Source organism: Anguilla anguilla, chromosome 13 (genome assembly GCF_013347855.1).
Source record: "Anguilla anguilla isolate fAngAng1 chromosome 13, fAngAng1.pri, whole genome shotgun sequence".
Classification (NCBI taxonomy): Eukaryota; Metazoa; Chordata; class Actinopteri; order Anguilliformes; family Anguillidae; genus Anguilla; species Anguilla anguilla.
In genome coordinates, this window is record NC_049213.1 from 516222 (window position 1) to 543411 (window position 27190).

The window sequence follows — 27190 nt, forward strand, 5'->3', positions numbered from 1 at the left end:
GTGTGTTTCTGTGCTGGTGTCCATGTTGTGCAGGTGACAGCCCTGCTGGGTTTCAGCCCTCCTCCCTGCCCCCGTCCCTCCCAGGGGAGGTGCCCAGTGACCTGAACTCCTCCACCTCCCTGGTGCCGCTGGGGGAGTCTCTGGACCCCGACCTGTGGGAGATCCAGGGGGAGACGAGCGGGACCCCGGCAGAGCCCGCTTACGACCCCCCCGCTACGGGCACGGCCCCCCCCACCCCGGACTCGGACGCGGGACCGGTGCTCCTGTGGGACGGCCGTGGCCCCCGCGGGACGGCCCCTCCCCATGAGGAGGGCGCGGCAGAGGCGGAGGAGGGAGGTCTCACACATGTGGACTTCCCCGCCCACCTGACCACTGAGGCGGGCGTGGCTGCGTACTTCCCTACGGATGAGGCGGAGGGTGAGCAGGGGGGCGAGGCGGAGGGGGCGGACGTGCCCTCGGTCCTAAAAGCCGTGGCGGGTGTGGCTGAGCACTTCCCTACAGACGAGGCGGAGGGTGAGCAGCGGGGCGAGGCGGAGGGGGCGGACGTGCCTTCGGTCCTAAACGCCGTGGCGGGCATGGCTGAGCCCTCCCCTACAGATGAGGCAGAGGGGGCGGACGTGCCCTCTGTCCTAAACGCCGTGGCGGGCGTGGCTGAGTCCTCCCCTACAGATGAGGCGGAGGGGGCGGACGTGCCCTCTGTCCTAAACGCTGTGGCGGGCGTGGCTGAGCCCTCCCCTACAGATGAGGCGGAGGGTGAGCTACGGGGCGAGACGGAGGGAGAACCGGGCGGCTGGGGTCATCACACCCCTCTCACCACCGTCCCCTCTTCCTCCCCATCCTCTTCCTCATCCTCCCACACCGGGGCCTTCACAGACATCCCCTGGCACAAAGCTGCTCCCACTCTCCCCCAGGGCCGGGAGCCAAAGCCCAGGCAGGGGAGTGCCGAATTCAGCTCTGAGACCGATTTCCTGGACAAACACCCCCCTCACGATTCACTGCAGGTACAGCACAGCACAGCACAGCACTGCACAGCACAACACAGCACAGCACAGCACAGCACTACACAGTACAGCACAGAATGGCACAGCACAGTACAGTACAACACAACACAGCACAGCACAGCAAAGCACATCACAGTACAGTACAACACAACACAGCACAGCACAGAACGGCACAGCACAGTACAGTACAACACAACACAGTACAGCACTGCACAGTACAGCACAGAACGACAAAGCACAGTACAGCACAACACAAGACAGCACAGTACAGCACAACACAACACAGCACGGCACAGTACAGCACAGCATTGCACAGCACAGAACGACAAATCACAGTACAGCACTGCACAGTACAGCACAGAACGACAAAGCACAGTACAGCACAACACAACACAGCACTGCACAGCACAACACAGCACAGCATTGCACAGCACAGAACGACAAATCACAGTACAGCACAACACAAGACAGCACAGTACAGCACAGCACGGCACAGTACAACACAGCACTGCACTGCACAGCACAGCAAAGCACAACACAATACAGCACAGCACTGTACAGCACAGAACAACAAAGCACAGTACAGCACAACACAAGACAGTACAGCACAGCATAAAACAACACAGCACTGCACAGCACAGCACAGTACAGTACAGCATTACACAGTACAGCACAACACAGCACAGCAAAGCACAACACAGCACAGCACTGCACAGCACAGAACAGCACAACACAGAACGGCACAGCAGAGTACAGCACAACACAACACAGTACAGCACAACACAGCACAGCAAAGCACAACACAGCACTGCATAGCACAGAACAGCACAACACAGCACTGCACAGCAAAGCACAACACAGTACAGCACAACACAACACAGTACAGCACTGCACAGCACAGAGCAGCACAACACAGCATGGCACAGCACATCACAACACAGCACTGCACAGCACAGCAAAACACAACACAGTACAGCACAACACAGCACAGCAAAGCACAACACAACACAGAACAGAACAACACAGTACAGCACAGCAAAGCACAACACAGAACAGAACAATACAACACAGTACTGCACAGCACACCAACAGCATAACATAGTACAGCACAGCACGACGCAGTACAGCACAGCACAGCACAGCATAGCAAAGCTCCTCATAATAGAGTACTGCTGTATAATGGATTACAGCACCTCAATGCACTGAACCATTAGCACCAGACAGCACCACATAGTAAAACTACTAGCATTACACAGTACAGCACAACACAGCACAACACAGCACAGCAAAGCACAACACAGCACAGCACTGCACAGCACAGAACAGCACAACACAGAACGGCACAGCACAGTACAGCACAACACAACACAGTACAGCACAACACAGCACAGCAAAGCACAACACAGCACTGCACAGCAAAGCACAACACAGAACAGCACAACACAGTACAGCACTGCACAGCACAGAGCAGCACAACACGGCACAGCACATCACAACACAGCACTGCACAGCAAAGCAAAGCACAACACAGTACAGCACAACACAGCACAGCAAAGCACAACACAACACAGAACAGAACAACACAGTACAGCACAGCAAAGCACAACACAGAACAGAACAATACAACACAGTACTGCACTGCACACCAACAACATAACATAGTACAGCACAGTACAGCACAGCACAGCACAGCACAGCATAGCAAAGCTCCTCATAATAGAGTACTGCTGTATAATGGATTACAGCACATCAGTGCACTGAACCATTAGCAGCAGACAGCACCACATAGTAAAACACTGCACAGCACTGCACAACACAGGCCAACGCAGCTCTACACAGTACAACACAGGCCACATCACAGCACTGGAGTGTGCTATAGTGCTCCTCAAACACTTACCACAGATATTTGAATTGAAATGCATTTTGGCCCCTCTTCCGCCCTCCCGGGTCTTTACACAGTTGTACAGATAGAATTCTGAAAATAATCAATTCGGATGAAACGGAATATCGCCCATTAATATGTGCTGCAGTGGTAGGACCTCTTCAGTAAGTCGGGGGCAATTAAAAAACGAAAGGGCCCATTCTACCGCCCTTTCATCCTTTGCTCTGAGGGTTGCCCCAGACAATGTGAATGGTTTCCTGCTCAAAGCTGTTATTCTCTTGGGACCGACAATAGCCACTGAAGTCTGCCAGGTTTGAGATTGACTAAGACTGTAATCTCTGCTTCCTCAGTTAATGCGACTTGGGTTTCCTAGTGATTAACACTGAGTACATAGGAGCATAAATCAGTGAATGTGATTATCAAATAAATGAAATGAGACTGATGTGCATTTCCCCTATGAGGTGCCCTCTGTAACTGCAGCAGCCTGAGTGTTCGCTCCTCTCGTTCCCCCTCTCAGGTCATTTGTGTTGACTGGAGTGACCTCACGGGAAAGGGCTACGTCATCCTCAACATGTCTGAGAACTTTGATTGTGTGAGTATTGTGAGGTTTTTTTTATTTTTCATTAGCGACCTTTTGTTGACATTTTCACAAGTGTACATCATCTTTCAAGCAGGACTAGTGAAAGGCATTAACTACAGACAAATACAGATGAAAATTACATTTTCATTTGTGTTTTTCATTAATTATTCTTCTATTTTAAAGATGTATTTCGACCTCTCTCAAACGTTACGGTCCTTACTGTAATTGATGCCTGCACTAGCCAATCATATCGAGACCTGAAAACCAAAAAGTCATGCCTCATGACCTAAGCAGGACTTCCGTACAATATGTAATATGGAGACACCTGACTAACTTCCTTCTTGCCTTCTTGCTTGAGGGTAGGATATTTGTGTGCATTCGTGTAGCTATTAGCAACCTGTCACCCTTCAGTGATGCAGGCTGCCTTTCTGGACCCTGTCAGTTGCGATAACTGTTTCCAACGTCTTTGTGTTGTTTTTATATCGTTCTATTTGTTTTGGGTGTTCTCTCCTTTCAACGCTGTCTGTGTGTTTATGTCAGCTCGTCCCTGACAACATTTTAGCGACTATCAAGGTGGGATGCCAGTGCTAGCTCGTGAGCTAGCCAACCCCAGGCTTTGGCTCATAAAGGGCAGTCGCGCCCATTACGAGTGGCAGCTTGGTTAGTGTGCGTTCTGTGCTGTCTCTGGACACTGTTTTAAAAGCCACTGGGCTCTGTCTGGCTGAATTCTCGAGACAGATAAAACTAACAAACAGTGTCTGGTACAGCTAATTAGCATGATCCCTTTGTGTATCTGCTTTTAGCAGAGTGTAGTGCAGGTGCTACTAACACTTGCCTGTATTTAATTAACTGCTATTTGTAGTGAGTTAATTGGTTGGAATACTTTGTGCTCCCACAGCAGTCTCTCACAAGCATTTTACAGTAACTTGTAAAAAAAGTATTGGGTTGAGATTTCATTGCAACTCCTTGCATTGAGTTTAAATTCTAAATCTGAGTACAGTTCATTTCCAACAATTTTGTGAATAGTAGCCATGGCTTCCCAGACATGCTGCTACTGCCAGACCTCCATGGACACCAGGGATGGCCGTCCTGAGGGCCCCACCTGCTTAGGTGTAACTCATCTTATAAGATATCGATGCACTATGTGATGCCACTTGGGACCTACCTCATGAAGCTAGGGTCCAGCGTGCTAGACAGGCAGTGTATGTAATAAATCCAGCAGAGGGGTCCGCTGGGTCAGAAAGCGTGAGCCCCACTGCCTGGTTCTCGCTGCGGGAGTGCTAAACGCAGCTCGTTACTATAGGCTAGCGTGGAGCCGACGTGTGATCCTGAGCTTGGATACCCAAACTCCTTTACTGAGAGCCATCCAGGCTCTCGCCAGGAGGAATCTGTCAGAACAGACACCCCAGACATTGCTACCGGTGACCATTCTGATAATGGCTCTTCTGTTACAGCTTTATTGGTGACCAATCACCTAAGACAGGGTGAGTTAAGTCAGGATGACCACTCATCAGGTGATGACTTGGCATATACAGTGCTCAGCGATGTGGCTATAATCACAAGCTGAAGCCGCTCCTAAGGGTGGGATTTGGTTTGGCATGTCAAAAGGCCATCCCTGTTGCTAACGATTGTACTAACACCTTTAAGAGGTCTTGGCCAAGCCCCTCTCCTCCCACCAGTGTAACCCAGGTTGCCGCTGGCTCACTAGAGTGCCTGAGGTACTCTAGTCTGGCATGGGCGACATGCCTCCAGTGGACATGGCGGCCCTCACCGCACTGGGGCCTGAACATTCTGCCACTCCGCGCTGTCCAAGGAAGCAGAGTGACAACACGGATCGTCTCGTCTGCCGCAGGTATAACCCAGCCGCTCGAGCAGCCTGTATGGGTAAGTCCCCGGCTATGCTGCTTGCGGCCCTGAGACAGACTGCTGGGTCTAAAACCCAGGATGTCAAACCTCTGATTGATTCTGCCTTGTCGGTGCACGCACTGCTGACTGCAGATATAGGGCTCACTTTGGCCTCAGCAATGCTTCCACACAGCATTGGCTGGCACAGACTCTGCTGCCTGAGAACATCAGTAAGCAGCTGATGTCTCTCCCTGTCTCCCCTGGCCATGTGCTTGGCACTGGTTCCAGTGTGGGTCTGGAGGCTGCTGAAAGCTCACGTAAAGCTAGGGAGGCGGTGCAACACTCTTTAAAATTTCCCCAACCCCCCAACCCAAGTGGCTAAGGCCATGTAACTTTGCCCTGGGCTGGTCATTAGTCCAAGCAGGAGTCCTGGGGTCGTGGGTTTAAAAAACCTGTGTCTGCTGGAAACAGTATCCAAAGGGTACCATTTACAGTTCCGACACCGGACCCCACCCACCACAGGAGTGAATGCAACTACGGTCACAGACTCAACCCAGACTCTGGTCTTTCAAGAAGAAATTTCCCTTTTTGGAAAAAGGAACGATTATGGAAGTAGACTCCACAGATCAGCTGAATGAGTTATACTCCTGATATTTTCTTTCTTGGGTCTTTGCCCATTCCTTAGTCTCAGACGGCTAAATCGGTACCTCAAGGTGGTAAAATTCAGAATGCTAGACACCTCACTCATTGTACGCTCAGTTAGACGGGAAGAGTGGCTTACTTCTCTAGATATCTGGGATGCATATTTTCATATCTGTCTTACTGGCGCATCCATTTCTACAATTTTTTTTCCAGCAATGAACCTATCAATGCCCAGATAGCAGACGATTCCAGGTCAGATATAGTCGAGTTCAGGCACTTCAGGGTCAGCTATTGAAATGGCAAGAATATTGTGGGCTATAAGTGACCCAACTGTAACCAGCCGCATTTATCATGGCAGTTGGATTTTGGGCAAAACTTAGCCCAAATATATATCACACCTAAGATATAGTCTCATCAAGGTTGAGTTTTGGCTGTGTTCTGGCAGCCAGATTTGGATGGGTTCATTGCCGTCATTCCATGGTAGTATGTGGGCTAACTGAAGTGGTAAGTGTCGGTCAATGCTGGGCCATCAGTCTGGGATAAGAAGTCCTACCTTTTGGATTGTATCACGGCAGTGTTAGCACCTCCGAGCTGGAAAGTCTGAAAACACTGAAAATACTGCCCTACCTAGACGACTGGCTGATTTGCATGTCTTCACGAGAGCAAGTGGTCGCAGACACAGAATGGGTCGTGACTCGTGTCAAACAACTCAGATTTTCAATCATCTAAGAACAAAGCCATATTGTTTCAAGACAACAGTTTCGGTTTGTAGGACTGGCTCTGGTCTCTCTGAACATGAAAGCATGTCTGGCAAGTCGGATCAGAGGCTCAGGTGCTTTCGCTCGGGAGCTCGGGTGGAAGCTCTGCAGTTTCAAAGCTGTTAGGCCGGACAGCAGCAGCCCCTGCCATGGTCCCCCTGGGCCAACTGAGAGCAAGACCCGTTCAGAGATGGTTCAACAGCTTTCGTCCCCACCCCAAAGCTGACTACAGAGCACATCCGACTGGAGGAGCCTGTCCACATTTCAGCAGTAGCAGGACTGAAAAGATTTAGGTCAGGGGGTCCTGCGGACAGAGCCCACCTCCAGGTGCACCAAGGGGTGTGTTTGACTGCCATTGGAGTTCTGCATCTAAAAGCTGTGCATTTAGCACTGCAGTTCTTCCTACATCATTTCCAGGGAAAAAAATGTCTTGGTAAGGGCAGACGACATGTCGACCGTTTTCTACATCGATGATCAGGGAGGCTCTCGCACTCAGGCATGCCTCTGCACAGCTGGGAATCAGCTGATATGTTGTCCAAGGACAATTATGGTTGTTTTCTCTTGAGATGGAGCAGGAAGTACTTCTGAACTCCATGAAGAACTGAGCAGAACATTTTAGGATGGGCCAGTGATAAAAGTGGGTTAGGCCCACCCACAGTGCTGCATCTGGGTCGAAGTAGATCATAGGTTATGAACATAACTGTGGATCCATAAAACCGAAGGATGACTGTTAGTCGACGCCTAGAGGGCATGGGACTTGACTTTTTAAAATTAAAGTTGCGATATGATTGGCTGGCAGAGGCATCCTTCATGGTAAGGGCCGTAACACTTTCATGGACGACGGTTATTCTTCGGTCTCATAGATCTACAGGCATCTTCATAACAACATTATCCTTGATTATGCCATGTGATATTATAGCATAGGGCAAGACAATCGGGTGTATAATTACTAATTTAGTGTGTCCCCCACTGGTGGTTGACTTGTACATTAGATAAATTGATTCATATAGGGAGTCAAGAACAGCCCTCAGCTGCCTTTTTTCTGCCTATTAAAAATGTAGCTAAAATGGCTGATAAACAGATCACATGAAGTTGGCATGAAATTCAGATACAGACATTCCCCTTCCTCCCTCTTCCCATCTGTTTTCTACGGTTTAAGGGAAGAATACACAAGGCACAAGAAATATAAAAAAATATATACAGAAACCAGGACTGCATTATAATAAGCCTCTAGTAGCCTGAAACTCAAGTAAGGTTTTTAGACTGTTGTTGTGGCTGAAAAGCATGCATGCGAATGCTGCTAGTGGATTATTATTGTGTAAGAGCACTCCCAGAGGCCAGTGTCCCTGCCCTCGGTTGCAAGTACCCTATATGTGAATGCACTTCACATATAGCAGAATATTTTATTTACAATTTAAATAACCGTTTCTTTGTCTGGGGTGGCCTGGGGGGATAGAGCCCAAAGTGAGATCTTTTCATGGCTTTTCGTGAATATACCCAACAGGTATCAGTGGACAGGGTGAACAGCCATGGAACATAATGAGGCATTTCATGTCATTTAAACCCAAGGAACAATTGTAAGGGACATTTTGATTGTGTGTGTGCTTAAAAGCTTACTTACATCTAGTTACACATCTGTACTATAAGGGTGAACTTCTAGGGATGTCCTGGGGATCGAATAAAAAACCAGATACAAATCCCCCCCCCCCCTTTATAATGGTACGTTCTCCCCTGAAATTAACCACAGGACTAACATTGCCACAGCATGAGAACCCTTTTCCAGTTTAGTGGAGGGTGGGGGCACACAGAATCTGATTGGCTTTTCTGCAAAAAGCTGCCATTTTAAAAGCAGGAAATATTTACCTTTTCTTTGCATCTGGAAATGTTAAGGAGGGTGTATTGCATGGTTCTTGTTGAATGAATAAATGCATAAATAAATAAGTTATATATATATATATATATATACAGTGTATATGTACAGTGAGCTCCATAATGTTTGTATTTGTAATCAAACAATTCTCATGTGGCTAAAGTACAGATTCTAGGCTTTTGTTAAAGGGTAGTTAAAAAAAATGCTTCAGATTCATTTGATGCTGTCGCCCTGAAGACTGGAAGAAAGGGTCATGTAGATTGCAATAAATGGCTTTGCACTGTTTCCATGGTGATGTCGAACTACTGGCTGGGGCAGTGTGGTATGGTTGGGGGGGGGGGCACAGCTGCTGTAGCAGGGTAGTGGGGGGGGATACTTATTGTGATTAAAGACAGTCTGGAGCACCAATCTCCTTTGGCATTAAAATGCCAGTCGGTGACTAAGAGGAAGAAGTCTGGGGAGTGATGAAGTAATTTGTCTTTTTAAAGAACAACCAATGACATTTTGAGTCACATTGATTCAGACAATGCAGAGGGGTTGGGGTGGGGGTGTGAAATAAATGTTATGGAGCCTTTCTTGTCTTGTGCCAAGTTGCAATCTCAAAAGGCCTATGAATCTTGCACAGAAAAAACACCTTCAGCAAGATTTTTGATGAGGGATATGAGCCCTCAAATAGTGAGTGGAGCAGTCCCATGGTCATTGTCTCCAAGAAAGATGGCTTGCCGTGGGCATGTATCGACTTCAGAAAGATTAATGTTGCCTCCGGGCTCGACGTATATCCCCATGCTGTGCATCGCCGATGTGGCAGAGAGAACTGGCTACGTGCAGTACATCACCACACTGGATCTCTGTAAGGGATATTGGCAAGTGCCACTGGAGGAGGGCGCCAGGGAGTACACTGCCTTGCAGTCCCCACAAGGCCTTCACCAATTTACCGTTATGCCTTTCGGCTGACATCGAGCGGCAGCAACATTCCAGCGCTCAATGGACCGATCCTCAATGGATCGGGGGTGAGTCTATCCCTAACCCTAACCTCCACCACCTCCAAGATTCACTAGGCAGGACTGACGCTCAACGAGAGGAAGTGCGTGTGGGCACGGCAGGAGGCGAAGTACCTTGGGTACCAACTGGGTAGCAGCCAGGTTCGACCGCAGGGGGCTAGGGGAAGGCCATCCTGGAGAAGCCCAAGACCTCTCACCGAGAGACAGGTGCGATCCGTCCCTGGGCTTGTGGGATGGTATCGCTGCTTTATCCCGTAGTTTGGGACCATGCCTCTGACCGACCTCACCAATAAGGCCAGCAGAATCTGGTGCCGTGGACGCAGAATCTGGTGCCGTGGACGCTGAATCTGGTGCCGTGGACGCTGAATCTGGTGCCGTGGACGCAGAATCTGGTGCCGTGGACGCTGAATCTGGTGCCGTGGATGCTGAATCTGGTGCCGTGGACGCTGAATCTGGTGCCGTGGACGCTGAATCTGGTGCCGTGGACGCTGAATCTGGTGCCGTGGACGCAGAATCTGGTGCCGTGGACGCTGAATCTGGTGCCGTGGACGCTGAATCTGGTGCCGTGGACGCTGAATCTGGTGCCGTGGACGCAGATGTGCGAGGAGGCCTTTACCACACCGAAGCGGATTCTGGGCTCCTCACCTGGCCTGATTCCACCAGGTTTCTGGTCCAGGGGGAGGCCTCAGCGCTCAGGATTGGGGCTGTCCTCGCCGAGGGTGAAGAGGGTGAAGAATCCCCGGTGCTTTACCTGAGCAGGAGGCTTCTTCCCCGTGAGACGCGGCATTCAACCACAGAGAAAGAATGTCTGGCGATCAAGCGGGATCTGGACAGTCTGAGGTATTACCTGCTGGCCCGGGAGCTTGACATTGACACTGGTACCTGGCACTCCAGCTGTTCACATTCCAGAAGCCTGGGGGAGGGAACATCGTAGCAGACTGCTTGTCTCTATTCCCCAACTGTGTCAATCTGGAAGAAGGGGAGGGGAGGGTGCTGTGTCCAAACCCTCATTCACATCACCGTCTAGCTAGACTTGCTGTCAATGCGCTATACAGCATTATAGCTATGTAACCTATAGTTTGCACGTATAGTTAGATATAAAAAGCTTACCGTACCATTCTGACAGTTCCTGCGGAGCCCTTGATTCCTGAATCGGCTCCTGGTTTTTCTCTGGCTTTAAATTTGAGATCCAACTCAAACGTGTATGGTGCTGCCAACCACAGAACTGTATAAGAACCAGGCCTGGGTCATATACAGATACTAATCAAAATTTTCAATTGAAATATTTGTTTTGTGTACTTTAATTATTTGAAAATAAACCAGGGAAGACCAATTCCTTTCATTTGAGTTATATGGAAATAATTGGTAGATAGAACAAATGCCTTCATTTGAAACAACAGAAAATATTTAAATGATTGATTCAAATATTATTTTAAAGAAATTGATTCAAAATTGAAATATCAATTTGTCCTGTATGATTACTCCAAATACTTTAGAAATTATATTTTAAATAAAATTTTAAGTATTTAATCTGCACTTTATTTAACGAAATAACAGTGTTTACAAACAAGCCATTAACTCCCTTGTTTTCTGTGTGTATTGATCATCCGGCTCGTACCCCATTCTTTAGGACCTGCAGCATTGTACGCTTGGCCCTCTGTCAGTGGAGGGAATAGCATGCCTGGTAATTGAGCACTCCTGAGATGAATCAGCTACCAAAAGTGCTTGAGTGTACTAGTGTGGAGTGTGTGGAGCTGTGTTATTGGAAAGCCATATTTTGTGACCAGTGTTTGCCTGCCTTCATTTTGAATGGCACAAAATGTGAAAAATCATGGTATGACCATAAGGTGCTAAAAGCCTGGAGACTAATGCCTGTTCAATGACCCTGTGGATATACTTAAGATGGTTACCATCAATAGAAGAGCATAACATTGGTACTGGTGCAACAGATAAACAGCTGAAGTTAAACATGAAACAGGTGAAGTTTTGTATGAAGCCCCTCTAACACATTCATTGTCAAACAGGAACAATCACCCACTCTGCTCATCATTTCACCTCTGTCTGTGAATGCAGACGGGTTAGGGCCATGGGTCTGAGTACAGCTGCTAGTCAGGGCACTAGGGGCACCTGAAGGCCAGACAGAAGTATCAGCAATTAAGAGTTGAGGGGTGAGTTCAGACAGGATTGCTGTATATTAATAATGTAATGTTTTCACAGCTTAAATGCAACCTTATCGTAGTGTATGCTTTATCTTTGCAGTCAGACATGAATTGATACCGAAACTACTTCTGAATATCGGTCCCCATCCCACACCCCAAGGTTGGGGATAAAATATCTTAAATAACATCTTAGTGAAATTTGTACCTTTTACAATATCAATTACAAGCCTCACATAGACAATGATAGGCTAAACTACTGGAATTAATAAAACTGACCCAAAAAAATGACATAAAACAAAGTAAAAAATATTTCAGATATATTGAATGCTTTCAAATCAAATAATTGGCAATATATTGCCAGATTTGGCATCTGTACAAAGGGGTTAATTTAAGATAAATTGGCTAACTTTGTTAGCTAGCTAAGTCAGCTAGCATTAGCCAGAGGTGTAGATGGCACACCATAAAGTTTAATGAGAATACACCAGTGGTAGCTTGATGTACATAAAAAATAAAAAATAAGGGTGGCTGTCTAGGCTACTTTCGAAAAGAATATTTGGCTAACCTTAACTTTTAACCTTAAGCTAACTGCCTCAGTGTCTTCAGCCACAGTCTAATTTGAACATGATGTTGAAAAACAGAGCAGTGTTAAGCCTAACTGCTATTGACATATTTATGTTAACACTCCTATTCATGAACTTTAAGCCGTTATTAATGCGGAATTCATTACATTCTTTTATTTATTATCAGTATCGGTGGGAATCTTTGGTGGGAGGTATTTACAATCCACTTTGATTTTAGTGCCCTGTAAAGTTTGTGGATGGTTCTAGTGATGAACTGAATGTGAACATAAAACACACTGCCAGTCCTTTCTTGGTTATTGCTTCTCAGCATTTGCCAGACACAGAGTGTCGGTTCTGTGTGAGGGCAGTTGATGTGAAAACCAAAACAATAAATGAATACATAGGTCTATGATATAATTACATTTACAGATTTAAGGAATGATTACTGTATTTGCCTGCTTAAGTGGGTTAACTGGTTGATGGTACTTCGGTAGGCTAAGCAGTGTAAACCTTGCTACCGGGGCAAAGCAAAAGGAGTGAGTCTTCCGGCTAGTACTCTTCCTACTCTGGCCTTATTATCTAAATGTGTTTAAACAAGAAAGAAAAGAAACTGCCTGACCGCCTGCAACCTACAAGAGAAAAGTACCAACACAAAATGTTAACAGAAAACAAAACATGGTAGCTGTGAATTGTAAAATACAAGGAAGCAAAGGGAGTCTTAAAAGGAATCTCTAAAAAGCCATCTTTATCTGAAGTGTCTTTATCTGAAGGCTTTATCCACTTGGCTGTCAGGTGGACACAGGTGCACATCATCAGGTAATCAAGCCCTCAATCAGCTCCACCTGCAGGACTGAGACGGGCATGCAGAGACTCCACAAAGCAAGGGAACACAACTGCTCTGTTGTAATCATTCTGCTGGCTCTATGGAATGCTCCTGCAACTGAGTTTAAATAGCATTATGTAATCATTTGGTTTTCCGTATGAAGTATAATCATGTTTGGTGTTGTTGGAAAGCTCATGTCATGGGGAACAAGTTGGTGTCATTGATGGTGTGGTACAGTTTGATGCTTGGGTATATAAGGGGAAAAGTGGAGTAGTTTGAGGAGACACAATCTCATGGACACAATTTGCATATAGCCATTCCATTACATTCACATTTTGCACCATTGTATATTGCCATTATTAGACATACTGTACAATAAATTGAATACATTCACTTTAACCTGGCATTCCTCTTTGACTTTAAACCACCACACACCTAGTGGTTTTAAGGTCCAAACATACACATAGAACTCAGGAGATCTACACCTCAGAGTCACTCGCCTATACACTAGTGCTGTCGCAAGATACACATAGTATCCTTGTTGGCTACACAAGCCTGACGCACGTTCGTATCTACCAAGATAGATAGCGATTCCCGTGCAAGACCTCCTTACTTCGTGAGCTCTCAATCACGGTTGATGGCACCACAGTGACTGCCTCTCACTCTGCCAAGAGCTTGGGGGTGGTCCTGGATGACTAACTGGACCTCAAGGAGCACATCAAGGCAACATCACGGTCCTGCAGATTCCTTCTGTACAACATCAGAAGGAATCGACCATACCTGACGACGCACTCCACCCAGCTGCTCGTCCAGGCTACGGTGACCTCTCGCCTTGATTACTGCAACTCTCTCCTTGCAAGCCTGCCAGCTTGTGCCATACAGCCACTACAGATGATTCAGAATGCCGCTGCCCGACTCATCTACAACCTTCCCAAATTCTCCCACGTCACTCCTCTGCTGCGATCACTCCACTGGCTACCGGTCGCCGCCAGGATCCGGTTCAAAGCCCTGACCCTTGCCTCCACTGCTGCCAACAGGACAGCCCCCATCTACTTGCAGGACATGACTCGATTATATGTGCCTGCTCGACCACTCCACTCTGCGGCAGCAGGGCGCCTTGTAACCCCTCCCACCCGCCCAAAGGGATCACAGAGCTTCTCCACCCTAGCTCCCCAGTGGTGGAACGAACTCCCCGTCTCTCTCCGAACCTCCCCCTCACCACCCATCTTCTTAAGACTCATCTCTTCAGACTATACCTAGACTAACCACCACCACACTGTATATTTCACTCTTTTATATAAAAAAAAAAAAAAACCCTTTTCATGACACTTGTTACATGTTGCCCCATCCCAGCACTTTTGGTAATTTGTATTTGTCCTAATACTGTAGCTTATTCTTCTGCCTAGTTGGCTTTGCAGAGGTTAGGTCAGAATAGTGTTCACTATGTGAACTGTGTTCTTGGCTAGAAATAGCTGTACAAAATAAGTATTGTACCTTACTGAACCTGTGTTCAGCAGTTGTCTATGACCATGAAATGCACTTTTTGTACGTCGCTTTGGATAAAAGCGTCTGCCAAGTAAATGTAATGTAATGTAATGATTCGTATAGAGCCACACTACTGGCGGAAAGAGACTATGGTCTCTTATTCTGTGTATAACTCTTGTGACAGAGGAAAGATTAAAACATAATTTTGGAGTCAGATAATCGAGGTCACATTAGATTGATCCTGTTCCAGTGGCACCAGGTCAAGACTACACGCGTTCCTTCGCCACTCAGATACTTCTTCTGTTTGTTGTGCCTGAGGGGATTCTTACACTTGAAATGGCCTAAACTTATTTCACATGTAAACTGCCACAAGGCTGATTTTTTAACCAGGCTAGTCTGGTTAATACAGAGAGACAGGCCATAGTCCAGGTGCATTCTGACGATACACCTTAATTTTCAATGCAGCCTCATGTTTCAAAATGCCATCGCAAAACTGGAGAAATTATCAAAGATCAAAGGGGGCCCTGGCGTGAGTGTTTCACGATGGGACCTCGGCATCAGAAATATTCTTTTTCATGGCTGGCTTTGATGTATATGGATTACCTTTGTGCCAAAATAGATGTGTGAAGGTCATTGCCAGTGATACCTAGACTATAGAGTGTAATCCCCTAAAAAGGCCACACACTGACACCTTTCCAACGAACAGACACATGTATGTGCAGTTAGAATATCTTCCTCAGATTTCTTTCTGACTCCGCAGTTCTTCCTTTTGGGTTTTGGAGATAGCTTCGCCCGGGAGAGGATATGCTTCCCCATGTCTGGTTTTCTGAGATTTCCAGCAGGGAGTTTACTCTCCCCACTGTTCGAGTGTTTTTCTCCCTCCCACTGGGGAGTTTTTTTTTTCACCTCCCTTGTTAGTTGTTTGTGGGTTTGTGCCTGGCTTTGCTCCATTTTCCAGTTTCCTGTTTTTCTGTGATGTGTCTTTGCCACAGGTTCTCTGTCAAAAGCACTATTTGATTGGCAGTAATATAATTGCACTGAATTGGAGCAAAATATATTCACTAGTGTGTTTATAATGAGAGATAAAGACTGCTGCCCTCGCCTTGTGTGCAGTTATGTTCAGGACTGCATCAAGTTCCACTCATTCAATGAATGTATAATTCCAGTTTATCTCTAGTTATATGTCAAGTCTTGCAAAATGATATCACGTTCATTTTCGCAGATGCTCTGATCATTGTGAACTTAACAGTGTTAAAAATAACTTAAATGCATTCAGATTCTTATAAATGTACGAAATGATAAATTCCTCACTTCATGAGTAAGTTCCCAGGGGAAATGGGGATCCAGCTCGGGGGAAGTGAGGGTCCAGCTCGTGGGAAGTGGGGGTCCAGCTCGGGGGAAGTGTGGGTCCAGCTTGGGGGAAGGGGGGGTCCAGCTCAGGGGAACTGGGGGTCCAGCTCAGGGGAAGTGGGGGTCCAGCTCAGGGGAACTGGGGGTCCAGCTCAGGGGAAGTGGGGGTCCAGCTCAGGGGAACTGGGGTTCCAGCTCGGGGGAAGTAGGGGTCCAGCTCGGGGGAAGTGGGGGGTCCAGCTCAGGGGAACTGGGGTTCCAGCTCGGGGGAAGTGGCGGTTCAGCTCGGGGGAAGTGGGGGTCCAGCTCAGGGGAACTGGGGTTCCAGCCCAGGGGAAGTGGCGGTTCAGCTCGGGGGAAGTGGGGGTCCAGCTCGGGGGAAGTGGGGGTCCAGCTCGGAGGAAGTGGGGGTCCAGCTTGGGGGAAGTTAGGGGTCCAGCTTGAGTGCCTTCTGTTCATGGTGCTGCCTTGCCCTTGTTGTACGTGGCCCCTGACGTGTTGTGGCTTTGGGCTGCCAGGACGAGTTTCGGGTGGAGAACGGAGACCAGCTGCTGGAGATGCTGGAGACGGCCTTCTCCAGGAAGATGAACAGCCCGCAAGGCTCCTGGCTGATCTCCCTCAGCAAGCCCGTTCGCCAGGATCGACAGCTCCTCATGACTCTGGCCAGTGAGCAGGGTAAGGTCCAGCCCCCTCAGGCCCTCAGCCAATCACGTTTCACCCTTAGTTCAGGGGCCGATGCAGAAAGCTGCTCGGAAGGAACAAATTCCACAGATTATGGAAATGTACTCTTGCTGCTAGACGTAAGAATAAGAGATATTCAATATTCTTTAGCATTAAATGCAAATGTATCAGAGACCTCAAAGCTCTCTTAAGCTTTTAAGAGTAACCACAAGGGATGCATTGAAATTGTTATAGTTTCTAACTACAATAACACTGAAAGATTTGTTTTAAAAAAAATCAGTTTTAAATAATGAGTTTTACTTAAAAATAGTATTTTCCTCAAAATAGCCTCATTTGGCTTACATTACAATTAAACAAATTATTGGAAGTCTATCCAGTCATATTGCAAAGTGGGAGAAGGGGGGTGGGAGGGAGGTTGAGGGGTAGTTAAATTGACTGAAGTCTTATCTAAAAAAGACTTTTAAAACTACAGGTAGCCTGTAGTGCTAAAAACGTATAAAGTAAAATAGGAACTAAAGTTGCAAGAAATATGGCAAAGAAGTTAGGGTTTAGATGTTTAGATGTGTGGGGCCAAGTAAACATATTGTGGCAAGAAGGTTATTCCCAGCAGGAATTTGCAAAGAAATTTTAAGATTCCCAGGTGCAGTGTTCAGTACACACTCAGAAGGGTCCAGCTGTTGGGATTGCATTTACGATTGGAACAAAAACCAACATAAGCGAGAATGCCTAGGACTGAGAACCACTGCTATATAGAACTCCAGGGCCTTTGGGTCACACTTTGAGAAATACTGCACTAGATAACATTATAGATGCATTTAGAAAAAATGATAAAAGATATAACAACCCGTTTTTTCTTTTTTTCCCACAGGGGTGATTGCCACTAAAGATGTGTTGTCAATGCTTGGAGAAATCAGGAGAGGATTACATGACGTAAGTTTTCTTCCATTAATGTTCCATAGTCACACATATATTCAGATGTTTACAGGATACCAAAGACTGCTGTGTGAACTTTTATTATATTTAAAAGTTATTTAATAGTAGGTGTATTATTTAAACATCTATTTAATAATTTTATGTTTTATTAATATTCACAGGTGGATTAGCCAGTGTAAAACAGTAGTGTACTGATGTGTGATGGAGGTGGTGAGTGGTGGAGTCCACTTCAGTCATTTCACAAAATTAACCAATTTTTTGCGGATTTTTGAATCACTGGATTTAATTTCTCTTCATTTCCAGGACTGACTGAACTGATTGTGGTGTTCAGTACTGTGGACTCTTCTCCTTTGACCACCACATATTCATAATGTCTCACACTTGGCATTATAAGATGTAACAGGAAATCTCTTCAGCTTCTTATTTTTCTCTTCCCCAAAACAGTGCTACCAGACCTGGACCAAATATGTTTAAAAAACTACTTAACAAATATGTTAACCAAAATAGATACCAAAAGATTTTTTTAAATACAGTGGACACATGGATGGGGCTAAGGGTTCAGAAGAGTTTTTCTATGCAGGATTCTCCAGACTCTAAATTTTAATCTAAGCAATAACCACAATACTACGCAATAGAAAATCCGGGGAGTCTCCTGGATTATGAAATGTTACGAGAGATTTTGCCCTCGGTTATGAATGTTTCAACTTTAAGAGTTCATGTTTTTTGTTAGTTCAGTGTGCCTTATGTTACAGTACCCATGAGCCTCAGAGTGCGTTACTATGGTGATAGCATGGAACAGAACCTATGGCCAGGGCCTGTGGAATCGAATAATTCTCTGTAGCGTCTTTGTTGTATGGTCTAATCAGACACAAGTATCAAGTAGCCTACAGAAAATCTATGATTGAATGTAGAGACTTTTAGTTTATGTATCTTCTAAAATCGTCATGTACTTGTACCCTTGCCTTTTTTTCAATGAACCAAAATTTTTTCAACACTCTTGCTAATTTTTAGAGGTGATGATTCATTCAGCAGTTTTACGCCTATCCAAGGTTGGGGAATGGCCGAACAGCGCTTCACATTCAGCCTTTTTTTGAGTATTTTGCTTCCAGAAACCATGCCCATGTTTCCACTCTATAGATGTTTATTTTTAAAAACTGTCAGTTACCTGCATGGATTTTACCGGTGCATAAAGGACTGTTTCTCCCACAGTGTACAATCTTAAGTACAGGCTTATTCCCCAGCCCAGGCCTAAAAGCCACAGTATACAGGCTTAAGTACAGGCTTATTCCCCAGCCCAGGCCTAAAAGGGAATATTCTGTCATTTGTGTGCACTCAGATCGGCATCCAGAACTACACCAGCATGACCAGCTGCCAGTCTCGGCCCAGCCAGATGCGCAGTGACTACGGCAAACTGTTTGTGGTCCTGGTCATCATCGGGTCGGTCTGCGTGGTCATCATCGCCTCCGGGCTCGCCTACATCTGCTGGCAGCGCCGCCTTCCCAAGCTGAAGAATACGGTAGGGGGGGCGGGGTCAGGCCTGGGTCAGACGCGTATCTGGAATACTCTCACATACTGCGGGCGCTGGTGCCAGACCTGGGTCAGACGCATATCTTCGAATACTCTCACATACTGCGGGCGCTGGTGCCAGACCTGGGTCAGACGCATATCTGGAATACTCTCAGATACTGCGGGCGCTGGTGCCAGACCTGGGTCAGACGCATATCTGGAATACTCTCACATACTGCGGGCGCTGGTGCCAGACCTGGGTCAGACGCATATCTGGAATACTCTCACATACTGCGGGCGCTGGTGCCATTCAAAAGCGTGTGTTTTATTAACCAGATCAAAGTAGAATGGTCATTTCATTTTTATTTTCACAGGGATAAAGACAATGAATGAAAGGACATACACAGTCTTACGTCCTGGCTCAGTCAATCTGTTTTTCAGTGGTTTCCATTGATTAGGAACAAGGAGAGCAAGAGAAAAAGGAAAAGAGAGAAATTACTGCAAAAATTAAATTAAAAAAGAAGATGAGAGGAGTGAAAAAGAGTGCATGTGAGGAAAAATATATATAGATAGAGATGAAGAGATAAAGAAGTGAAAAAATATCCATAATATTTGGGACTTATTTTTCTGGGTCTGGCTCTGTACTCTACAATTTTAGACTTGTAATTTTAAAAAATCTAATGAGATTAAAGTGCATATTCTCAGCCTTTATCAAAGGGTATTACACATTTTGGTTTCACCCTGTAGAAATGACACTACAAGTTGATCAGAGTATGAAATAATTGAAGGAAGGAGTACATTGTGAAGTTCTTTTAAGAGCACTGTCTGACCGTAGATGTGCTTTTCAGTTGCTCAGTGATGTAAGTATTTTTGGAACTGTGGATATAGGTACTTCAGAAAAACAGAAATGTATAGAATTTGTTTCATAATTACTTTCATTGTTAGAAATAGGTGGATATTCAAATTAATTTGCAAGCTTATAAAAATAAGAAGTGAAATATTCATAGTTTCTACATTTGTACTGAAGGAAAAATATTGGAAGAGTGGTTTACATACAATTTGGACAGTACATCTGGGGGTTTGTACCAATGATGTATGTGCGTTGGAGTCAAATTAAATTTTACGACAAGGTTTCAGTTTTTGATTGAGGTGACATATGTACATGTTGCCTTTTAGCAGACAAAGATTTTTTAGGACAGGTTGGGGCCTGTTCAGGTACAGGTGTGTCGAGGTGTAAGCGGGCAGCACGGAAAGGAGGGGTGTGACAGTGTATTGCAATGGGACACTGACTTGAAGCAAGGTTGTAAAGGGTACTGAGGTAAAGAATTTTGTTCTGAATATTGATGAAAGGATATTTCTTTAAAAGTTGTCAGTAAACATTTAGGCATTTTATTTGTGCCTAAAGAGTTACTAACTATTTCAGATAATTGATCCAGGTCTGGACGGAGTACGTTGTGTGGCTGAATTATATGTTTGTATTTATTTGTACATATTTAATGTTGGGTGTGATCATTACAACGTCCCAGCAATACTCTCAGTCATTGTAAACAAATACAAATACATAGCCCTATATTACAGAAGAAATTATTGATATAAAATATTCCGTTCATACTAAAAAAGAGAAGTACTTTATTTTTCATGAGAAAATGTTTGTGTCTGTCCTGTCCTGGTTGTAGAGCTGAGAAAATCTTTAATTTGTTATCTCAAACTATCACCCTCATTGAAAGAAATTAAACTAGACTGATCCGCCTTTTTTTCTATTTTGCTCGTTTTCCCCCTGGTTTTTATAGTCTCGTGGTGAGGAGCTCCATTTCGTGGAAAACGGCTGCCATGACAACCCCACCTTGGATGTCGCCAGCGACAACCAATCGGAGATGCTGGAGAAGAAGCACAGCGCGAACGGAGTGGTGGCCGGGGGTGGCGGGGGCAGCGGCTGGCAGGTCCTGGTCAACAAGCCGGGCAAAGAGGAGGCTGAGAATCTGGAGGAAGACACTCATCTTTAATATGCAGAAAGGGGGGAGGAGGGGGGGGGGGGGGGGGGGGTAAGGTCACAAAAAAAGAAACAAGTCAGCGACTCTCGCAGCACGCAGCTCCTACAGGCTCTACAAACATCCGCTAGCCAAATCCCAGCTTAGAGACTTCTCGCGGAGCAAATCAACACAGTATTTGAGAATCATTAATTAAACAAAAGACTGTCAACTTACTTTGCTTTCTTTGGCAACGGTGCATGGTTCTAAAGGGAATATGTGAAAGTGATAGCAGGATAAATGTTTGTTTCGGAATAATATGAATGGTAAAGTGAAGGAAACCAGCGAACCGTACTTAAGGCACAAATGTAGAATTTAATTGCGTGCGCTTGGAGTCCTGGTTTGTGCGTCATTATGGTCGTTTTGAAAGCTTTGAAAAGAGTCGAGCTGCAGCTCAGCTACTTGAAATGAATCACTTCAAATGTGCCGCCCATTGTCGGCAGCCAGCTCACAATCAGAATGGACCCTTGCAAAATGGCCCCTGCCAGCACTTATGTACGACTCAGCAGTTATGCCTATTTAACAGAACTGGACTATTTGTATGCACTTGCAGGCTTGTTTTTGGCTGTGCTTGTAACTTATTTTTGAAAATGAATGTTATCTGACCGAAGGCTAACGCCTTCATCATGCTAGCACTGAAAATAAAACTGAACATTTGTAATGTTAAAGTTGTCTTTTGTTGAACAGTCTGCAACAGAGACAGAGAATGTAAGTCCTGTTAGAGTTCTGACAGACAGAACGATGAGCTTGTGTTCGTGTTTACAAGCTTTGCGTTCTGCACTGCCATCGGTGATGTATGTAGGCTGCAGTCTTCTCTGTTCCAATTGGATTCTGTATATTTATGAAGTTTGTCTGAAAGACACAATATTCAAAGTTATAATGATATCTGAAATGGCATTAATGGGATTTATCTTTTCACTCGTGTGGCTTTTTAGAGGAACTTTTTGAGAGGCAGTGTTTTTTGCTGTGTGTTCTTCGGGCACCTGCTTGTGCTGCTGGTGTTTGTGACAGGTTATTGTGTGCATATGAGCACTTTACCTGTGCATGGACAGACCATACGAGCGTTTGTACATGCCGTGTCATTTCCATTCTAATGCTTGGGGGAAATGCGTAAATGTAGCAGTACCATGTAATTATCTGTTCTCTCTGTATTTATTTATGTTTATTTAAGGGCTGTAGGCTGTGACGTTTGTGATGACCATACTTTGACAGACCAGTCAACCATTGTACAGTTAAAAAACAATTTATTTCTTTAACAGCTGATTTTATGTATGCGTGTGTTTGTGTATATAAATTAAATTCATCGAAGCTTTCTGCTTAATTCTGTTGATTTTGTAAAATTTCGAGACGTGCACCATAGAGAATAATCACCATGTCAGAACTGGAGGAAAATAAATGTTTGGAAAAGCATATTTTTCTATAATGGCCTTTGATAGTATCAGCATATTTTGTTTTACAAAAAGGCCTTGATTCTAATGAATAACACAGTAGAGAGCTTTGGCTGTGAAGTGCAGTATGAACACACGTCTTATCAGGATCTTGATAATGCTACACCTGTTTGGTGGATGGATTACCTTGACAAGAGAAATTCTCACTAACAGGGACGTGACAAATTTGTGCTCAAAATTATAGAAAACTAAGCTTTTTGCGCTCATGGAAAAACTCTGGGATCTTTTAGTTTAGCTCATGAAACATAGGACCATAAACCTATATGTTGTGTTTTTTTTTTTTGTTCAGTATAAAATGGTAGCCCTGGTTGAACGCAGTGGGTTTTTCATTGAGGTTTTTTTTAAAGTCACGGAGTAAGAGTTCTTCCAAATGGGATCCCGAGCCACAAATGCCATGTCTCCACTTGTTTTAACATTTGTGGCTGAGACAGTGAGGAGGTGTTCTGTTGAGAATCTAACACAGTGTAGTGCAGTGTATGCTTTCAAAGAGGCAGTTCACCCAAAAAATTAAATAAAGCTGTTTCTACTTACCCAGAGTGCTATCTATCCATCCAGATAGTTAAAAAAAACGAGTTTTTCTGGAAATCTGCTGCAGCTCACCCTGAGATACAGTTACAATGTTTGTGGCGCTCAAAGAAAAACTTACATTTGAAAGATTCCACCGCAACATCTCTTTCCAAATAGACCTTTTTTAATTGAAAATGAGTTTCTACTAAAGTACGCCAACTGTGTACATTCACACAAGTCTCAACCAAAGCACAACAGTATTCTTGGGCGCAGTGTCAACATTGTTTTAAAACAAAGAGATTAGTATTAGATTCTGGGCCTAGACCATGCCTTGCCTTCAAAACAGAAGTAAATATCTTAAATCAGTTCTAAGAGAAACTTGAAGCCAGTGTAGTGAGAGCAGGGCGGGGGTTATATGAGATGTCCTGTTGTGGTGAGAAGCCTATCTGTACTGTAAAAAGTTTTCTTGTAAAAAAAACAGTAAACAGCTGGCAGCAGGGTTGCCATTATGTTACTAAAATTAACTTTTTTTTTTACTGTCACTAACATTTATGGTTTTGTACTGTTAATGAAAAATACACTAAGAACTGGTTTTTAATGATTTTCACAGTATTTTACTGTTAACTGACATAAAATTTTAAAATACGTTATATAGCTGTTTTTTTACAGTACCTTCCAGTTCACTGATTTGTTTTAATGCACTATTTAGTTACTATTTTTACATACATTTTAATAAACCTATTTTTTTAACCTAAATTAATACTGACTTAGCAGGTTATACACATAGGAATAGTCACACTACATACGATTAAAAGGACTTTTGTTAAGAAAAGGGCTATAATAGACCTTACTGGTTGTCAGTCTTCCCAAAGTCTCTGTCCAAAGCTGACTACAAGCACAGAATGCAAACCATAACAAAATGTTCTTTGTGAATGAATAACAGAGCTAAATCACTGATTTTTCAACCATGCAATTACATGTGAGAGAAAAAAAATCCACAGCTTCTTATTGCACTTTACTTTTTATTTTAATATAAAGTTGTTGTCTTTTTGTTGGTGACTTTGCCAGTTTTCTTTGATAACACTTTGCCCTGTCCAGCCTTGGTGCCTCTCTCAGGGTTTATTCCAATGAAGCTCCTGAAAATGATAGTGTGTAAAAATCAAGTTGTGTAACTCACTCAGATTAACAACACAATAAAAGGCAGCATATGTATAGATGTGCAATAGCATGTCATCGAAAAGTTAAGAAAAATACAGGTTTTACTAAAAGTATCTAACCTTTGGATGAATTTGAGTATGCATGCTGCCTCTTCTTGGTATTGGAGATTAAAGGTGTAGAAGGTGGAAAATAATGCAGCAAGTCCCGTCAAGAAGGTGGGCTGGATCCCCTCACATATGATGTGGCCCTCAAGGCTGACCATCCAGCGCTGAATTAAATTTGTGCATCTTGTTTGGCTTGTGCCAGAAAGATGAACAGCTGTGGTTTTTTGATGCTCATACAACTAAGTCACCATGGTACAGTCAGAGGTGCTTTTGATTTCCTGCCTTGGTCACACAGACAGCAATACATTTTGAATCACTGCTAAAATACCACACAATAACCAGCGTTCACTGAAGTCTTAATGTTAGGCTACTTCTGAACTGTTGAAGTGACTTCCATAGACTGTAAAAGGTTTACACTGTCAAGACTATCATTATGCTACATGAATTCACTGGCAAAATGCATGTGTCCACACGTTAATTTAGACATGTAGAAATTAAAATGAGTTCCTTGTGCTGTCTGATTAATCAGCAACCATCTATAAAATTCTAGCTAGCTGCTGAATCCTTCTATCACAATGTGCACATATTCAGTAATGCAAACAAACTGGAAACATCACTGATAGACTTTGCACCGATTTATGAATTAAATAAAGTTGCTACTCACCAAATAATTAGTAAGATGGGGATGGATTAAGAAAAGAAAAGATCCAGCTTCACATGTGCAGTCCACGTGGAATTGCTTTCCCAAAATGCAAAAAATACTGCATGATACTGTTACGTAAAATAGGGCCCACTTTGGACGATTGATTAGCGGTTAAGCACTGTATTTTAGGAATACATTATAGTTCTGTTAAAAAACGGTCAATGGAGTGCAATTTAACAGATTTTCTTTTGTATTAACAGTAAAACGCTGTATTTAAAAATAACTGGTTAATACTGTTGAAATCCTATTGTTAATTTACTGCAATCATTTACAGTGTGATTAATTTTTCATTAACTGTATAGAGAATTGCAATATATGTGTATGTATACTTCTCTTATGGAAGTAGCAGGACTGGACTAACTTTTTCATGCTGTTCGAATCTCAGTTTTGGTTCAGAAGTAACACCAAGGCCTCTGGAGGTAGGTTCAGATTTATGGTGAGTGCACAGATTAGATTGTTTGCTTAATAATACACTAAGGCCCGAGACTGCAATCTAATCTTTAGACGTTCCACATTGTATATCAGAAAAGCACTTTTGAAGGGATGCCAGCTTCCTAAAACCACTGGGGTTACCATGGCATGACAACATAATTGGAGTCCAAGACTGAACCCTGAGGGACCACACGAGTAAGAGGAAGACACACAGTCACCAGTTAAGACTGAAAATAGCCAAAATCTTCCCAGGGCACCATTAGTTTAAATGAGAAATCAGACCATAGCAACTGATCTGGTCTCAGGTTGGTCATGGCAGCCTCTGGTGGGAAAGTATGTCTCTGCACTAGGTGTGCTAGCATTTCCAGGCCTAGGCCATTTTCAGTTTGCTTGGCAGTAACAGCAGAAAAGGGCTTGTCTGTTTTTTTCCTTCACAGACAGACAATATGTACATGTGTTAGCATGTGTTAGCATGAGTCCGTTTTGCTTCCAGCTCTGCAGCTAGGCACCGAAGTACTTGATTATGATGGCAGGTGTGTCTTCCCTGTGTCAGACTGTGTTGCAGCCAGAAAGTAGTTTGTCCTGTTGCTGTCTAAACTTTCATGTGATTTTCCTCCTCTTGATGCTGTCCCAGTGCATCCAGCACCCCTGCTAGGCTTGGGATGCAGCCATGGCGTTTCTGGATGCTTCCTCCTGATGCCGCACCTCCGCTCAACCAGGCTGCTGTCCTGGTGCAGGTGAAGCTTTTGGCCAGGTGTGTCTGCTTGCTCCCCAGCCTCCTCTGCCTATTGGCGCCCGACCCACGATGTGCTGAGGTCTGAGGGACGATTCTGTGTAAAGCACCACCGCTTCCACAGGGGTCCACTTCCTCCCTCCTTCCTCCTTACACGGGATCCCCGAACTATGATAGATTTCCAGCCTTACCTTACTTTATTCTCCCTGGAAGGTACAGTGCCTTTGGAAAGTATTCAGACCCCTTCACTTTTACCACACTCTGTCACATTACAGCCTTATTACAAAATGAATTAAATTCATTTTTATTCTCATCAATCTGCACACAATACACCATAATGACAAAGCAAAAACAGGTTTTTAGAAATTTGAGATCTCCTGTAGGTATTTTCAATGTCCCTGAGAATACCATGCCTCCTGTGAAAGATGTTCTCCTACCTGTTCAGTGTCCTTAGTTTTGACAGTTCATTGGTAAGTTTTTCCAAGAGGCAAAATATTTGTGATTTGGTTGATGGATATTTCAGATGTTGGAGTGGAGGTAAACTCTTCAGTGATAGCCAATGTCAGCTTTCCCGTTTTCCATGGGGTTAAAAAGGAATGGGGTAAATATTCTCCAGCAGCCACACCTCCATGCATTGTGCTCCTGTTGAATGGCTGAAGCAAAGCAAGTGTGGGCTTGGTTAGTACTTGGTTAGATGGGTGACCACCCGGGGAAAAGCTAAGTTGCTGCTGGAAGTAGTGTTGGTGGGCCAGCAGGGGGCAATCTGCCCTCTTGTTTGGGGGAAGAAGAAAAAAACAATTCCCCAGTGCAGTGACGGGGACACTGCTGTAGGATATGCCGTCTTTCAGATGAGAAGTTAAACCGAGGTCTTGACTCACTGTGGTCATTAAAGAACCCATGCCACTTGTCGCAAAGAGTAGTGGGGTCCTGGCTAAATTCCCAACCTGGCTCTCTCCCACTTGTCACCTAATCATCCCCTGGTTTAATTGGCTAAAAAATGTT

At 44.6% G+C, this 27190-nt stretch overlaps 1 protein-coding gene across 1 annotated transcript in view; it reads left to right on the top strand.

Annotated features, from left to right (window-relative positions):
- podxl2 (podocalyxin-like 2) overlaps positions 1-22424 on the top strand; it is a 49471-nt gene extending 27047 nt beyond the window's left edge. Inside the window, exons 3-8 of the mRNA XM_035386823.1 lie at positions 34-1001; positions 3401-3475; positions 16475-16631; positions 17506-17567; positions 18907-19086; positions 20867-22424. Of these exons, the coding sequence (XP_035242714.1) occupies positions 34-1001; positions 3401-3475; positions 16475-16631; positions 17506-17567; positions 18907-19086; positions 20867-21079 (1655 nt within the window). The 3' untranslated portion in view covers positions 21080-22424. The remainder of the gene's footprint in view (positions 1-33; positions 1002-3400; positions 3476-16474; positions 16632-17505; positions 17568-18906; positions 19087-20866) is intronic.
- Positions 22425-27190: the final 4766 nt, after the last annotated feature.